Here is a 17,705-nt window from a genome sequence, read left to right on the forward strand (position 1 = left end):
ATATAACTAATAAGACATCACTAATATAAAAGGTGCACCTCTAAGAGAAGCTACAACTTTAGAGCAATTGATATGCATCCAAATTAGTATCCATAAGATGGTAATCTTATAAAGTAATATGGCTTATTCACTTTAATGCATATTTGCAGTTGAAAATTTGGCGACTCCACTAGTAAATTATAATAAAAAAAGTTTTAATGCTATCTATACCTTAAATATGGGATATTTATGGCATTTATTGTTTATTGTTCACGCCATTATATGCAATTATGATGTGTAAAAATAGTCTTTATAATCAAACAGTTATAATATTCAAAAGTAAGAATTTGTCTTATAATGCTTAGGTGTTATAAAATGTACATCTCATAACAAATCACCAAAAGTATCTTATTTTCCAAATAGACTTCTTCTAATGTTTACTTGCACCTTTGCCTCCTATACCATGAAAAAGATGATGTTCCCTTTTAACACATCTCATCTTTAAAATACCACTTTTTTAGTATATTTAAAAGTTTCCTTACTGAACTAGAGGGACGACAAGACATGAGAAAGAAGTGGGCTATGGAGCATGATGTCTAATTGCTAGCTGAACTAAAAGCATTACAAATAGATTCTAAAATAGCATTGGTGGAGACTCTGGCAGCTAATTATTTAAAGGGATGACCTAATTTCAACTAGCGTAAAATTATATCTGCCCATTAATTTAATCGAGGTGAGATAGTTTCCACTATCTAATATGCATACTTATATTTCATAAACTTCTCATAGGATCACATATTTTTTTGCCACGAGAGCTCTAGCAAATGATAGTGGGAGTTGTGATGGAGAAAAATCACCTTTTTTATTATATATTGGCTAAAAATACAAGTAAACATGAAAATGACTGATTGTTAGAGCTGGTCATTTGAATGATTTTTATTTTTCTAACATTGATAGGATACAAAAGGTCTTAATGTATTAGTGCTAATTTTGGAAATTTAGAATGACAAATAATGTTATGTGCTATTTATTGTAATTCAAAGATAGTTTCATTATAACATTTTGACTCTCTTATTGGTATTCTATCTTAGTTATCTACTACTGTAATGGCACCACTAAGATAATAATTTATTACTAAGGGTTTGCTTGGATTTTAGATAGATGGTAGCCTTAAGAATAATAAATCTGAAAAATAAATTACATGAAAGTACAAACAAGTAGAATAGCCTCATAACTTGAGTAAAGAAAGGAATTGAATATGCAAGATATAAAAAATAAAAAGTAATATTGAAGACCTAGTAAAAGTTTTACTCTAATGTTCCTTATAATAGAAAATAAAGACATTATTTTTAAGTAAAGGAAATAGGCGATTACCATATTTGTGGATTTTATATTTTTATTGATATTTGGAAATTTGTAAGAGGTTTCACTTCCTCTATTTCTAATATAATTTTAAAAGAAAACAAAAGTTTGATAATTCAATGCATTTAATATGAACTTGGGGCTTATGGGAGTTTCAATATTTTTGAGATTATTTATCATAAAAGGGGCTTTTATAGATGTTTTTAAAATATAAAGTAAATACTTATGTTTAAATCATTAAAATATTTGTACCATTAATATTTTATTTTGAAAAGCATTTAGCATGGATATTTTAGAGGCGGATGGAGTTTCAAAATTTTACTATAAGTACTAGAAATGTTCTTGTTAGGGCTTCCAAATCACTAAATAAATCCTTACTTTTAACATAGAACATGTCTGCATCATTTTGTTACATTAGAAAGTTTAATTATTGAATAATTAAAATATATTTTGATAATTTAAATTGTACAGCTAAATGGAGTGTCAAGAAACAACCAACTTTCAAATTTCTTTTATTTTAATGCAAACATGGCCCTTTTAACAGTAGTATTGATTTAGATGAACTTATAATTACTTTACTCTTCTTTTTCTTTTTTTTTTGTTGATCAAGCCAAGTATTTTTTAGCCTTGGATACAAGCTATTTCAATCATATGAACCAAATTTAAAGCTTGGTGAGTTTATTCCATGTTGAGCTTGACATCCCTACAACAAGGTCTAAATAGTGAGATTGGAAAATACTATCAACAACGTAGTGGAGTCAAAAAGCAATAATTGAAGTCAAAGTGGAGCATATTATTGAGAAGGCAGTGCATCGAAGTAATTGTTCGAATTGGCAGTGTAGAGAGGGGTCAGAGGAGGTTAACGTAAGAGAAAAGGAGAGGGTTTCAGGGAATAAAAAGATGCAATGACCAAGCTTATTTTCTGAGAGAAAAAGATAGGAGGTTAGATTGAGAAAAGAGCCAAAAGATTGAAAAAGTGAAGGGAGGACTCAAGCTTGGTCAATGGGCAAAGGTCACAGCGACAAAGATTAAAGCAAGCGGTATCAAAGGAGAAGAGAACTTGAGAATCCGGGAGAAAAGAAGGAGACTAGTGGTCATCTAAAGGTGATGAAAGCACCTCATCATTGTCCCTATTATTTTCTTTATTCCTTTCATAAATAGTTCTTGAACTATATTTTATGATCTGCACCTCAATTAATGTAGTTTATTATCATGGGCTCCCTATTTGATCCATTAAGGGTAAGTTTATATGTAATTTTTATTCTATTATAAACATGATGGGCTTGGAAAATAACACTACTATCTACAAGATAAATTATTTATTTACTTCATCATATAAATAAGATATATATGATGCAGTTTATTAAAATCTCTTTCAAAAAGTTGTCATTTTGATGTTATAAGCTATAATAACAGCTAAAACGATCATTAGCGCAATGATGAAATAATTCAACAAAATTGGTTTTTGAATAATAATGCTTTGGCACTAGGGAACAACTTCATTAGAGGTGAAGATTCAAAACTCAGAGAAAATATAGAAAATTCACCAAAGTTTTGAGAAATTTTGAATAACTAAAATTACAATATGAAAAGTACATAACGAATATAAGATGAAACATCTGCTTACTTATTCATATAAAATCAAATTTGAGAAAGGCAATAAGAATAACAAACAAACAAAACGCACACACTTCATAGAGATTTTCTGAGTTAGTCATAAATAGTTCAAAAAATTAATTTTAAAAATTCTAAATTACAAAATAAAATTGAATATTTTGTATCAGCATATTTCTAGATGATAATCAAAAGACCAGATCAACCAAGGGAAATAAAAGGCAGAAGATGGAAATTACTAATATTTTAAAAATACCAATACCATGTTTTAATTAATCCCATCCAGTTAATAAATAATTATAATACTGCAGCAACTCATAACAAATGAAACATTTGGCTTTTATCTAGATGCAACAAAATTACATTATCTTGCATTGGACTAACTATAAAAAAAGGATTAGACCACAATCCCATAGTCCACATTCAAAAAATAATTATGCCTAATTAACCAAATAAAGATACAAATTTTACGATGAACTTGGTTCCTCATCGATCATAACTAAACGCCAATGTTGCTACTTCATAGCCTGAAAAAATTATATTCTATATTGTATGCATTATTTAGCTATGTACGCAATCAATCATAATCGTTTATTTTTATGAATTGCATATTAACTGCGTGCACCATGCAGGACTTTTATCTTCTATTCTATAGTCTAAAAAAATTATATTCTATAATTAATAGATGATTATAATACTATAGCAACTCACAACAAATGAAACATTTGGCTTTTATCTAGACGCAACAACATTACATTATCATCGCATTGGACTAACTATCCTAATTTAAAAAAAAAAGATTAGACCACAAACCCATATTCCACATTCAAAAAAAAAAAAACCTAATTAACCAAATAAAATATACAATTTTTTTTGGATAAACTTGAATCCTCACCATAACTAGACGAGCATGATGCTGCTTTGTAGTCTAAAAAAATTATATCTTATACTGCAAACATCATTTAGCTATTTATGTAATCAATCATAGCTATCTATTTTTATAAATTTGATAGATCAAATATTCCTCTCGATGTATAGCTGCATAGCATAACTTCGCCGGCACATAACCGGAAGAAACGGGAGAAAAATGACGACAGGTGGGGTAATATCGTTAGAATTTTTGTTTTGATAATAAGAGTCATAATATGGTTTAAATTTTTTAATTCTTTTGGACCAAAAGAGGACAAGGAGCAGGTCAGGGGTAGGCAAAAGGCGGGCCTCCAACGTTCGCTCGACAGCTTTAAACCCCCCCCCATATTTAATGCCCAAAATTGGAAACATCAATTAAAAAAATACGAAAAAGTCGTATCCTTTTATCCCATCTCCACCGTTTCTTTATCGTAAATTACCTCGTGATGGACGCCCCAATAAATATTTCCAAATCCAAACCCCCCCCCCATCGATTTTTGTGGCTCGTCGGATTAAAATATTCCCAATTTGATAAATATCTGCCATCAATGCATATATTCTATTATTTATTTATTTATATTATTCATTTTCTCCCCCCCAATTCGTAGTTGTTTGGTTTCCTTCCCCTCCTCTCTTGTTCGCTGCCAAGCGGCTTGGGAGGGATCGCCGAAACCGCCGGGGGCTCGACGAAGGCGGTAGCGGTTTTCCGACAGGGAGCACTGGTTTTCCGACAGGCCGAGAAGAAGTCGGGAGGCGGCCCAAGCGAACCGGGAAGTTTGACTAATTAGAGAGAGAGAGAGAGAGAGAGAGAGAGGAGGTCTTGGCGACGATATTGGAGCTTGGTCACTCGAGCTATTCTCTGCTCTCCAATGGCGGAAGGTCAGTAAAACCCTAGAAGACGCAATCGAACGCTACGAAGACATTGGTTTTGGTCTCTGGAATCGCGATCAGGCGCTCTGTTTTGATCCGTTTGGAGCTCTGAGAGTGGGGTTTGCTAGGGTTTTCGGGAGCTTATCTATGCATGGAAGGGAGGGAAGGCATGACAGCAGGGGAGGTGGCTCCGGCGGTCACGGCGCCAGTGGTGCCGGCGGGAAGCTACCAACCTCCGCCGCAGCCACCGCCTCTGGAGGCGGCGGCGGCGGCGGAAGCGACAACGACGGCGGCGAGGAGCGAGGGCCCTAGCCAGGCGGGAGGAGGGACGACTGCGCCGCCGCCTACGGTGGTGGCGGTGGGGCCGGCGGCGGGGAGCGTGGGCTTGGGGATGGTGAAGAAGAAGAGGGGAAGGCCGAGGAAGTACGGGCCGGATGGGAGCTTGCTCATGCCGCTGAGTCCGAAGCCGATCTCGGCGTCGGCTCCTCCCGGTGAGTACCATCGGCCTTCGGGGATGAAGCGGGGTAGAGGGCGGCCAGGGGATTTCGTCAAGAAACCACAACACGCAATCGAGTTGGAATCTCTAGGTATTATGTGCTAAAACTCCATCTTTCTCTAGTTCTACTTTGAAAATTTTGAGCGATCTGTTTCTCTTTTACTGTCCTATTTTTTAGACGTTTTTGCTTGGTACTTGGAAACTTGTTTGAAGGTTATGGTTTTATTTGTCAGATAACGATTTTAATTATAATTAAACTCAGGATTTGATATTTACTGCAGTTTAAGTTGCTTCGCCTGCAGTTGGTTTCGAATTTCTTGGAAATTAGTGGTCTGTAAATATATGAATGTTTGTCTGTCTGCCTGTCTCTTTCTTTGTCTCTCTCTTTCTCATATCGGTTGAATTTAGTTGGGACCTTTCAGATTGGGGTGTGATACAGGGTTTTGGAAATTAGTGCGTGGGACCTGTAAATGAGATCTCTTTCACCTGATCTGTTGAGAATGGGGTTATTTCTTGTGGAAAAAGCCAAATTTTGCGGGGTTTACGAAATCCGAATCTTCCAGAGTCCTCATTTGATTTGGCGTTAGAATTTTGTACATAAGCTCTGAAGAAAACTTACAAGATAGGAATTAGGAGTGACTATGATATTGGATTGAGATTTGAGCTACCCCACCTTGTGGGCTGTTAGAATCAGATTCATGCATGAAATAGTTAGTTTAGGTTATAATTTATCTAATGGTTGTGAAGATAGGCTTGGTGCTGTAATGTCAGTGATGGGACCCCCAAAAAACAGAGGAAGATAGTATCATTTGACTTAGTTTATATTGATAAAATAATGCGCATGTTGGTATTGTTGTTCTATGCTGAACCAGTACAAATGCTTCTCCTGAACAATGCTGAAGTCAGACTGCTTGAATCCAATTAATCATTTCATAGTTTATGTAGTTTTACGTTGTTAGGCTCTCCTATTTTATTATGCACCAAAGAGACAATGCAATTCCCTGTATCAAATCTTCGATTTTCCCTTAATAGGCTCTCTGTGCTTATTATACTCTTCAAAGATAATGCAGTTCCTGTATCAGAACTTTGATTTTCCCTCTCCTCTGGACTCCTAAGCATAAAGAAAATTGGAAAGCAGTATCCTGGTTGAATGTGATTTAACCACATAAGCAATAATTTATGTTTTCCATCCCACCAACCATCCTTCCAGGTTGTGCGGCAGACCTGGTTATTGCCTGTAGTTGCCCTCACCTAAAACTGGCAGCTATATCATAACAGAAATTCATGGTGTGATTATTTCACATGTTTGGGAGTGACTTTATCCATTTAGTAGCAAAAATTTATTCTTAAATTTGTTTTATCTATCACATGAGTCCATACCTGGGGATTTCTACAGGTTTGCTATATTTTTTAAACTCTCTTTACAGGTGAAATGGTTGCGTGCTCTGCTGGGGCAAATTTCACACCTCATGTCATCACTGTTGCAGCTGGCGAGGTATTATAATTCTAAATATTGTGTTCCTTATATTCATTGAATTTCTATTTGTCATACTGGATGTTAGAGTACCTATCTACCCTTTTCTGCCTTTTATGTATATGCTATAATTATTTGACAACAGGGTATGATAGAAAAAAGTCCTTTCTCTTCTTTGTTAATGGAATCTTGAGTGGAACCGGCAGTAAGGTGTATTGAATATTAGTGAAAATGATGTGGATTTTAGTAATGTTAAATCTCCATTGGAGCCAGTTTGGTATCTATATATATGTGATTTTGTTTGTCTCTTCATGCCTTCAAGTAACTTTTGTGCTGTGTTTACATTCTCTCATTCGTTGTCTGATACAAGATAACAATTGGCCTCATAATGTCATTGCCATGATTTTGCAGTCATTGTTAAGTGACTGGTACACATATTAACATTATTCTAGAGGATTTTTTTGCTTGCTTTCATGTACTAGTCAGATCCTTGAACTAAGTTATCTGAAATACATCTTCAAATTTATGATATATCTATGTAAGTTGATTTGGTTGGATGTGCATGCTTTCGCCAAAGTGATGGTACCTATGGTTGTTGTTGTCTCATACTTCTCTTGTAATGAAGGCATTCAGAATTAAAACTTTAAGCTTTGTCCATAATCATGATAACTTTCTTTGACCTTTTTTCCTCCAAGCTGTCATGATTTGCGGAACTACTGCATTTGTTGATCAAATAATACATGATTTCACTTATGCTCATTGATTGGAAACTTATATAGGAAAAATTAATTGTTTATGTAAATAGCAAAGCGTTGATGCTGTATTGAGTGGTCGCTTTTATTTTACCTTGTCAGAGCATAGAAATCTGCACCTAAGACTTTCATAGATGTATTTGGAAGCAATAAACAGTATTTTGGTAGTGTCTATGCTTAAAGACTCCAGGAATTATGTTGATGTACTGCCATAGATGTAGCAGTCATATGTTTTTTTTCCCTTTATTGGTAAAACACACAGGTACTACCACACTCTCACAAGTAGTTGATATGTGAAATTTACAATCAGTCAATTGAACTCTTGAGTTTTCTTTTGGGTGTTGTGCAATATTTTTGTTTTTCTTTGAAATATGAAGACGTGATTCCTAATCTATTACTTCTAAACCATGAAGTAAATATCTTGACATAATCATATAGCTTTGGACAATGATGATTAAGGAATTTTTAAACCATATAGCTTTCTTAAATATGTTTTATTTTATACTTTCTAATATACATAATTTGTATAGTTTTCCTATTTGATTTGCACCATAGAAACATGGTATATGGATAAGTCTTTCTATTGCTTCTGAATTATCTTTTCTTGATATTTCCCTAAACCACTGAACATAATAGTCAAAACTCCTTTTAGATACAAATAGGTGAAATCAGAGATGTCATGTTGTCAAATGGTTGAACAAACCAATCAAACTTGTATCTACCTTGCAAGAAGTGTCATGTCTGGTCCAATGACCTTCTATTACCTAAAAGTAGTTGGTTGCAATTATTATTTTTTAAGGGATTCAACCATTACCAATCCAATGCCTCTTATTGGAGACTGCATAAGCCAAACTTAAAAGTTAAAACTATAATTAACCAAGTCCTTCCATATCCTATTATATCAATTGGAGACAAGTTTACTTTCACTGAAGAAAACTAAACAGAAACCTGTCTAAAATAAATAATTACATCTTAATCTTTCACCATACGGATGTGTCCTCAAGCACTTGGTTCACCAATGGACATGGCATCCTTTGGGGCACAAATGTTGTGCCCGCCTCAATGATTTTACCTCTGACATCCCCTTTCATGTCTGATACCATAAACCTATCTTTAGCCACCTTTAGTTTAATTAATGTTGCTACAATTTTTTTAATCATATTTTGGGCCTAAATGGCTATTTCATCATGTTTCTATCTCTCACAAATTGCCCTAGTTTAGGGTTTTTACTATTGGTGAGCTCCATATGCAATGTTCTTCATGGTCATTTGTAATTATTCCCCTTTGAGAAGGCATATCTGACTATATGGTTGAGGAATTATCAATAAATCCACTTCTGAAGCAAGAAAAACAAGAGCAGCAATATAAGGAATACGTACATATCCGACAAACTATTTACAAGCAAGTCTACAAGGATCGAATAGTTTTCTTTTAGATGTTTCACTTGGCTATACTTTTACTAGAGAATTGAATAATATAAGCAAAGTATGGTGCCTATTCATCGGCATGGACTCCATATAATAGAAAAAGAAGGAAATTTGAAACCCACCTATGGGGAATAAAAACTAAAAAGATGCGGAAGTTAAAAAACTTTTCTTGCTGAAACTAGTACCAAGAACTTAAATTCATCAAACAACTAAGACATTAGTTGTCAATATCCCTTTAATCAACCATCAAAAGTCAATCATTGACATCTTGGCTATGATTTTTTTTCTTTTTCTTTAGGGGGGCAAGAGGGATGGGGAATTTGTATTTCTTCAGTAAACCCATTTACTCTGTCTTACCAAATAGGCATAGAGAAATAAAGAGAGGTAACCATCATGGTTATGGTAAGCGGTTAACAATGACTTCATCAAAATCAATGTCAACAATTTTTAATTCATTTAAATGCACTCAAAAGGACTTTGGGTTGGATGTGGGCAAGAGTTGGAAAGGGACCAAGCCCACGCCATCCTTAGCCTTATTATAACTTGAATTGACGATGAGGGGTTGGTCCGACACAAGGCAGATTGAATTTTAGGTAGGGGTGAAGCCTAGTTGGAATTCTTTTTCTTAGGGCCAAAACTTTATAAGTTAGGGTGCCAACGGAGATAAAGGATGGAAAGCAAATGTTCTTGGGGGTGACACAACAGCTCCTGGTGTCTTAAAGGCTGATTGGCTAGTTTTTGGAGCGAAGAGGAAAAGGGGGGGGGGGGGGGGGTGGATGGTGAAGTGCATGAGAGAGAGAGAGAGAGAGAGTTGGTGACATGGTGGGTAACTTGATTACAATGGAGCTATGAAGGAAGACATCCAATTAGTGGGTTGAGGGAGCCGGTCATTCTGTGATCCTTAGGGTGCAGCAAAACCATGACATATGAGTGGTTGAGGTGTGGATGGAGCGGCTATATGCTAATTCCATACCTGCATGGATTGAGGTAAAGGGTGAGGAGAGGAGAGGGAAAGAGAGGAATATAGGAGAGTGATATATGAGAAATTTATTTATTTCAACCTTGTTCAAAAATGACATTTTCATAGCCTGGAGAAAAGTTTTGGGAACGTAGGGTAGCCCAGCATGTGAGTTTCATTTCTTTGTCATGTGATATTTGTTGAGCTGGCCTCTAGTTTGGCAGAGTGCAGCTTAAACCTGCTCAAATTTAGTTTGGCCTGGAAGTTTAAGCTTGACCAAGCCCAAGGTTCAACCCATTGAGACCAAGCCTGGCCTGGTGGTCAGCTGTCCTGGCCCATTTCAGGTTCACAATATGCTCATCATTTGCGATGCAACTCCTATGGATGCTAGAGTTTATTTGTGAGTAAATGATTTCAATTTAATTTTAAGATTATTCTTTCTGAATTATCTAATTGTATTTGGTCTTTCCACCAACAGATTGTTTAATTCAACTTCAAATTTAAATACAGATCTGCCACCAATAGAATCTCTTCAATAGATTTATCAAATCTGTTTGCCAGATCTGATTAAAAGTACTCCGCTATGTAACATCAGAAATAAATTGCTAAAACAATGAATATGACTTGGTAGAAATGGAAAGGAACAGAAGAAGATTGAAAAGATAAGAAAGCAGAATAAGAAGAAAAAGGAGAGAGTAGCTTGCAGTCTTTCTTTTTTTTCACTGAAGTTCTCTACCTGCAACTTCTTCCAAAATAATGATGCTATACACCTGGGTGTACTGGAACTTTCAGTCCACCACCTTACCCCCTGATGGATGATGATCTATCATTCCCTGTGTTTCCCACTCAAATTGACTTCTAAGTTTTCCATTTTCATGTAGCTGCTGGATGAGGATTCAGTGGGGAAGTAATGGCTGGACCAAAAGTTCTGGCCCATCCAGGTGTACCATTATCACTGCCCTTTCCAGAAATCCCACTCCATAGCCATGTATATGTTCCCTTTTAATAGGTTAACCAGTCACAAGTCCTGTCCAACAAGGACTCCATGAAAGGAAAGTAACAAAACCCAAAACCAACCAGCCAGATCTTCCTACTCTAATCAGGAATTTCCAAAATAGTGAACCAGTAGCCAGTTATTTATTGTCTCATAAGGACCAATGGATCACCTATGTTCCCCCATTCGAGTCTAGTTAGGACTAAATTAAAAAAAAACTAAAATAGCATTATGGTGTATCTGTACTACAATATTCTAACATCTATTACATCTCTTAAAGGAGTGAGCCAAAAGGAAAAAAATATCCTAATAATATCTAATTTTGATTCCTAAAAGACTCCTACAACTCAACAAAAATGACCAAATTTAAAAAAAAGGAAAAAGCTAATTGACCAAAATTGGTTCCAACAAAAGTTTGTCCTAATCCTTTGATTGCTCCATTCTGCCTCCTTCCATGGTGTCAGTGTATGTCTATATTTGGATAAACTATACAGTGTGTATAGCTTATTAATATCATTGTATTGTTCCATCTATTTAACAAATCAGCTTTGATGGGTCCCGCATTTACTAAAATGATGATCCAAACAGTGGGTCACTTCTCCAACTGAAATGATGTGATCATTAGCCATCTACTTCATGCAAGTTCGCTCATATCTTATGCAATAGGTTAATTGTTTAGTCAAAGTGATGGGTTCATTAATAGTCCTACCGATAATTTAAAAAAAATGCTATCCCTAATGAAAAAAGGGCTTCTACTAAGACTAAACCCTTACTTCCATCTCAAGAACGAAAATCTTAGTTCAACTAAAATTTGAACTTCCTAATCAGAGGTGTTAACGACCAACCATGAGTATTCAATGCCATCCTAATTCCAGCTCAAGATTCTAAGTAAAAATATATTAAAAAATTGCATGAAATCTTAAAAACTAATATAGACTAGTCATTCAGTTGATGCACGTGTTACTCTTATTCTTAAGATTATCATTAGCAGCTGGAGACCATTAGAATAATGATTCCATCCCTTGATCTTCGTTGCCCAATGTTTTCTGACCTACCTCTTGCACCCTTCGTAATGTACTCCTCATAAAAGGCTTTTTCTTTTTCTCTTTGTTCTATCGCTATTTGTTTTCCCGATGCCTTGAATGCTTGTAAGAGAAGAGTAGTAAAGTTTGAGCAAACAAATGTCAAGCTTGAATAAGTGCACAGTCAAGAGCGCCCCTTATTACAAGGACAATTGCGACTATTGGAGAAACATAAACAAGATTGGGGGGGGGGAGTGAGGGGTTATTTTATTGTTTGAGATTCTCTCAGTTGTCATTCCCACAAAATTTATGAATTGCCTTGAGGTTTTGATTGTGGCTTTCTGGGAACAACCAAGGGTCTACGAGGAGCTAAACAAGTGTTTTTATTATCTTTTTGGTGCATCAAGGTCTTTTGCTATCTAGTAGCGTGGAATTGGATTTGGGTTTGTCGGAAATAGGAAACAAACATACTACATATCACCCAAGTTGGCTTATGAGATAGAAAGAAATGGTCACTGACACCTTTTTTGTGCTGCCATACCCCTTTCTCTATCCTCTCAATGATTCATTTTCTTCCCTTTAGTTAAGGACTTAATTAGTTCTAGTATCCAATTAATTGCTATAGATTGAATTTGGGCCATGTTACGTATCCTTGAAATAATTTTGGGCGATGTCATATCTACCACCACATGCTTTAGTTTCTATACATATTTGTACCCAAGGATTCAAGTCCCAATGGGTTGTCTTATAGGATGTTGGAATGAGGCATCATCCCCAATGTTGGGACAGTATTGCCCCAACGTCCCACTTGGCACTTTCAGGGACATCCCCTATCCCAAGTGTTGGGATGGATGAGATGGCAAGACATCCCATTCCATGGAAAAACCAAAATGGCCCTGTCCCAAGGGATTTGAATCATTGCTTGTACCATGCACTTTGTTCCAAGAGAATCTACAGTATGCTTCATGGCATGTGCTTTCCACCATGTTGTGGAGAAAATATGATTCCTATGACATCATGAGTGGAAATCAACATTATTTTAACTTGCATTTTGTAGATGTTATAGATATGATATGTGGATGATTTGTTTAAGTTTGAAAAGAATGATATGATAACAAATACTAGTTAGTTTTCATTTATATAGGTGCCTTCTATTGGAGCTTATCAAGCATTTGCTTCAACAAGGTTTTTCATAGTTGCTTCTAAATGTTCTTAATATTTGACGTCATGATTGATGGATATTTAGTTCTACTTGTATCGGAACATATACAAGGTAATCCTAGGGCTTAAGTAAGTTCCTTGTTATTGAAAGCAGTTGATGATGTAAAAGCAGTTGTCGCATATTTGTAATAACATTTTCTGTTGTTTTTTCCCGTTTTTTAAAGTTATTCCTATCTGAAGTAATTTCCTTTTGTTTTTTCTTCTTCAAAGGATGTCACTATGAAGATCATATCTTTTTCTCAACAAGGGCCTCGAGCAATTTGTATCCTGTCTGCTAATGGTATAATTTCAAATGTTACACTTCGTCAGCCTGATTCCTCTGGAGGTACATTAACTTACGAGGTTTGTAATTAAGCCCTTCCCTTTTGGAAAGATAATTCCTTCTTTCTATTGGTTGCAAGCATTGGAGAACTCTTTAGAATTTCTTCATAGATTTTTCATTATTTAATTTCATTGACATGTTAGATGGCCTCATGTGGATAAAGCAATGCTATTGATTACAACTTGATTTTTTAGTTTGAAATTAGAGAGTTGAGTATCCAGTTTGATATGGGGTTATCTTCAAGATGATTGCTATTTTTATTTTCAAGTCATATGATTCCTTGATGAAGCATCACTATGACCAGATATTTTAGGTCTTTTCAACTTATGCACCATCAACATCGGATGAGGATGATAATTGAGGAAACATGAAGTTAGAAATACTTGAACCACATAATTTGATGCTTGGTATTCATGGGAGGCTCACCCTTCCCTTCATGATGCATATGTGGATGCATCCTGTATTAAACATTTTCAGTCTTTTTAGAAATTTAGGGGTGGTTTCTCCTATTTGTTTATGAATTGTATTACACACTAGGATGGAGTTACCATTTATTGGTGATACATGTGCTTAATATTGGTGCCTATATTGAATTTTGGATGCCCAATCATCTTGCAAGCACCGATCTTGGTTCATATCAATGGCCAGTTGATGTTAATAGCCATAAAATAGTTAACTCCATACCATGTAGTTAGAAAGACTTTTATAGTCTATTTACTGTGACTTGTTATCCATGTTTATACTAAATATGAGAAATAAATTCTAAATGCTTGGTATAGTGAACTCCTTTGACCAAGGTGCGTAAACTCAACAGAGAATTATAGACCAAGTATAAAGATCTATGTAATTTTTAAAGAGTCTTCTCATAATCTTTATCCATTTTGTGAAGTATAAAATATTGATAAATTCTGTTTATAATCTTTTTAATTATAAGGTGACCTGGTAGCAATATGGCATTCAAAGACAAATAGAGGGACCCTAGAATATATATATGTGTGTGTGTGTGTGTGTGTCTTATGCTAGGGGTCCTAAGATATGTACATCTGATGCTAGGGGTGTAATTTGGTAGGTGCTCTTCCCTTGTGCTGTTAAATGACAAAAATTGCTATCAACTGTAGCAGAAAATGTTAACATTACCAAGTTCTTTCCTTTCATATAGACAGGTTTCCTCTATGACTGATAATTGCATAATTTCTTTATAACAGGATTCTTCTTTTCCTTATATTGAAGGTTTTCATGATGGACTGGATTTTGTGACAAAGTCATACTTTAATCTTTACTTCTGTTAACCTATAGCATATGTTCTTTTAATAATTTTATCTAATTTTTGTAACGTGCCTCTGATAGTGTTGTTTGATGCACCCCTGTTCCTAGTCCACTATTGATTTAATTGCTATCAAATAGGCTTTGTCAAGGCCTAGCCACTTGCCAGTCTAAGCCCACTATTCCCAGGACCTCATGGAGTTGCATCAACCTAAAGCTAGACCTAGACATGCTGAACCAGCCTTTCTTTATGACCTTTTGCTTTCTTTAGGATGGTTGTAGTTGCTAAGATAATGGGTGATAGAATTTTCCTAATTAGTATGTCAGAGATATGCAAACTTTTAGTAGTGATGACCTGCTTTTAATGGAAACCAGCCTGAACTTTTTGGTTCATCTACCGTGTAAAATACAAAGTGCTCGCATGAGGTGGCATATCTACAGTGTGAAACTACTATTAAACAAACTATAAGAATGATTAGCATCAGCTGATTTGGGCTCCATAATTGTGAACCATTGTTCGTGTCATGACCTGGTAAGTTTTGTTTTGTTCAGTGTTTGTCCTTCTTTGGTTTACGTAGTACATTTAGTGTTAGATTACATAATGTGAATGTAAATAAAAAACTGCATATTATCATCCATCCTGTATTCAAGACATTTTGCTTTTGGTAAGCACATCTTAGCAAAACCTTTGCTGCAGATGGCTGGAAGATGAAAGAATGTTGATGTTGCAAAAGCCAAGTATATGCAAGGGATTGTATATAATCAGCAAACACCATCATCAGTGACTAATTAGTTGGATTAACACCACCACCCATGATTTATTAGTTGATGTATTCCCCAGGAAATTTCTATCAGTGAAATTGATCCTTAATAAATTACGTGACAACTTGCTGCACATATGATTGTATGATTATTGGTTTCAATCAAAGTGTTAGATCATATGTTTACTATGTGGTCTCCATTAATGTTTCCTTCTGCATTTAAAATAAGGTGAGTCATGTATGTATATGCACATATATTTATTTATATATGTCTATGTATATTTATATATGTATATATTATAGCATTCATCTATATGTTTATTCAGAAATCAAATCCATGGGCAATCCTATATAGATGTAAAGCTTGATTTTATGGTTACATGGGTTCTATTGAATTTCCTGGTTCCCTTAGTGTTCCTTTATTCTTTTGTTTTTCTCTAATGAATTAGTAGTTTATTAAACTGGTATCTGGATAACTGGGGGTTATGTGGAGGCCTCAGACAAATATATATATTTTCTCCCCAGTTACCAATGTAGTCCAAATATATAATTTGTAATCAATATAAACCTGTCTACTATTTCAAATCTGAGGTTTCCTGCATACTTTTATTATATGTATCAAGCTTATTTTATTCCTCTTCTTTGAAATGTTTGCAATAATTCTATCTTCCAATATTCATCAGCTTTCTGCTGTTATGCCTATGATTCAATCCTATACTTTTTGTTGCCTATTAGTATGCTATATGTTCGCTGGACTGATTTTGTAGGGCCGGTTTGAGTTACTCTCCTTATCTGGATCATTTATGCCTACTGATAATGGAGGTACAAGAAGTCGTTCTGGTGGGATGAGTGTTTCTTTGGCAAGCCCAGATGGTCGAGTTGTAGGGGGAGGGGTTGCTGGTCTGTTGGTAGCTGCCAGTCCTGTGCAGGTAATATTTTTCTTCACACATTCCAGATTTATATGCTATAAAATCTTTTAATTTCCCATTGAGGAGCAATCTCCTCATTTTTTCTTTGTCCTCCTTCCAGTGCAATCTGATGCATGTTTTACATACCATTCCTTCTCGAGTCCAAGAGTTCCTCCCAGTAATGTCTGAAACAGCATTTAGTTAAATGAAAAAGCATGCGTAGTTATGTGGACTTGTTTGCAGCGATGTAGGCAGGAATATATATTTTCATTTCTGTACAAGTCTTCCTGTTCATCATTCATATAGAAATTTAGAATCACAAATCATTTGGAAGGGGCACAGAGCCTTATCTGCGTACAGCAGATTCAATTCTACTTAATCGCACATCATAGTCTGCTATAATAATCTGGAAATCAAGATTTTGCTTTCAATTGCAATTTGTCCTTTGAAAAAGCCTCTGCAACTTAAATTACATCTCACCAGCTAGCAAGTATTTAATTTTAATGAATGATCAGCTTTCCCCTTGCTATTCTGCGATAGGTTGTAGTTGGCAGTTTTTTGCCAGGCTATCAGATGGAGCAGAAGAGCAAGAAGCAAAAGCTAGAGACTACATCTGTCTCTTTTCCACCAGCTACTATCCAGATTCCAAGCTCACATGCAGATGTGGCTTACAGTAGTGGCCAAGGGACTGGCACTTCAGCAATGCCGAAGACGACTCTTGCAGCTACCTCCTTCAGAGCAGAAACCTGGTCTGCCTCTCTATCCTCGGTACCTGATGACACCAGGAACTCCCCAGCTGATATCAATGCATCTTAACCTGGAGGGTCAGTTCACTCGAAGCATCACACATTGCTGGCCTCGGGGGCTTCTAACCAACCAGAACTTGGCTCTTCTTTATGAGGTGGCTTCAGGAAAAGATACTGCATTGAAGTAGCTGAAGCTTTCAGACTTGTTCCTAACTTATCCTGAAGCAAAGTGATCTGCATTTAGGTTTCCACAGTTGAATTGAGTAGCTGTTTGTTTCATAGGGGCTTGTACTTGAATAGCAACTGGAGTTTTTGTATCGTCCCTCTACTGTCTAGTTTAATGATTTCCTTTATTGTAACACTTAGTTTTTAATGAGTTATGCTGGAGCCAAATCTTTGCTTGTTTCAGTAAAATTCACTCTTGACAACTTTTGATTATCTTACCAATATATTCTTATTGATATTTGAGCTGAGGAGCCATGGCGGTCTACTGGTCTTCTAGGACAAACCTGTTCACTGATATTCCTTGCAAGAACAGAATGCTTCCACAAACTGGTGGAACCAATCACACAACAACAATCTCTCTAGTGAACTTCTGGTACCAACTCTATGAGATTGTGGCAGCCC

At 35.7% G+C, this 17,705-nt stretch overlaps 1 protein-coding gene across 1 annotated transcript; it reads left to right on the plus strand.

Annotated features, from left to right (window-relative positions):
- The first annotated feature begins 4,504 nt into the window (after positions 1-4,504).
- LOC103713386 (AT-hook motif nuclear-localized protein 1) lies at positions 4,505-17,541 on the plus strand. Its single transcript, XM_008800293.5, has 5 exons — positions 4,505-5,321; positions 6,658-6,725; positions 13,289-13,420; positions 16,192-16,353; positions 16,873-17,541. Exons 1-5 carry the CDS (start codon positions 4,886-4,888, stop codon positions 17,146-17,148), a joined length of 1,074 nt encoding a protein of 357 aa, XP_008798515.2. The 5' UTR covers positions 4,505-4,885; the 3' UTR covers positions 17,149-17,541.
- Positions 17,542-17,705: the final 164 nt, after the last annotated feature.

This window comes from Phoenix dactylifera, chromosome 3, assembly GCF_051530095.1.
Source record: "Phoenix dactylifera cultivar Ajwa chromosome 3, Ajwa_hap1_PhDact_Kaust_v1.1, whole genome shotgun sequence".
Classification (NCBI taxonomy): domain Eukaryota; kingdom Viridiplantae; phylum Streptophyta; class Magnoliopsida; order Arecales; family Arecaceae; genus Phoenix; species Phoenix dactylifera.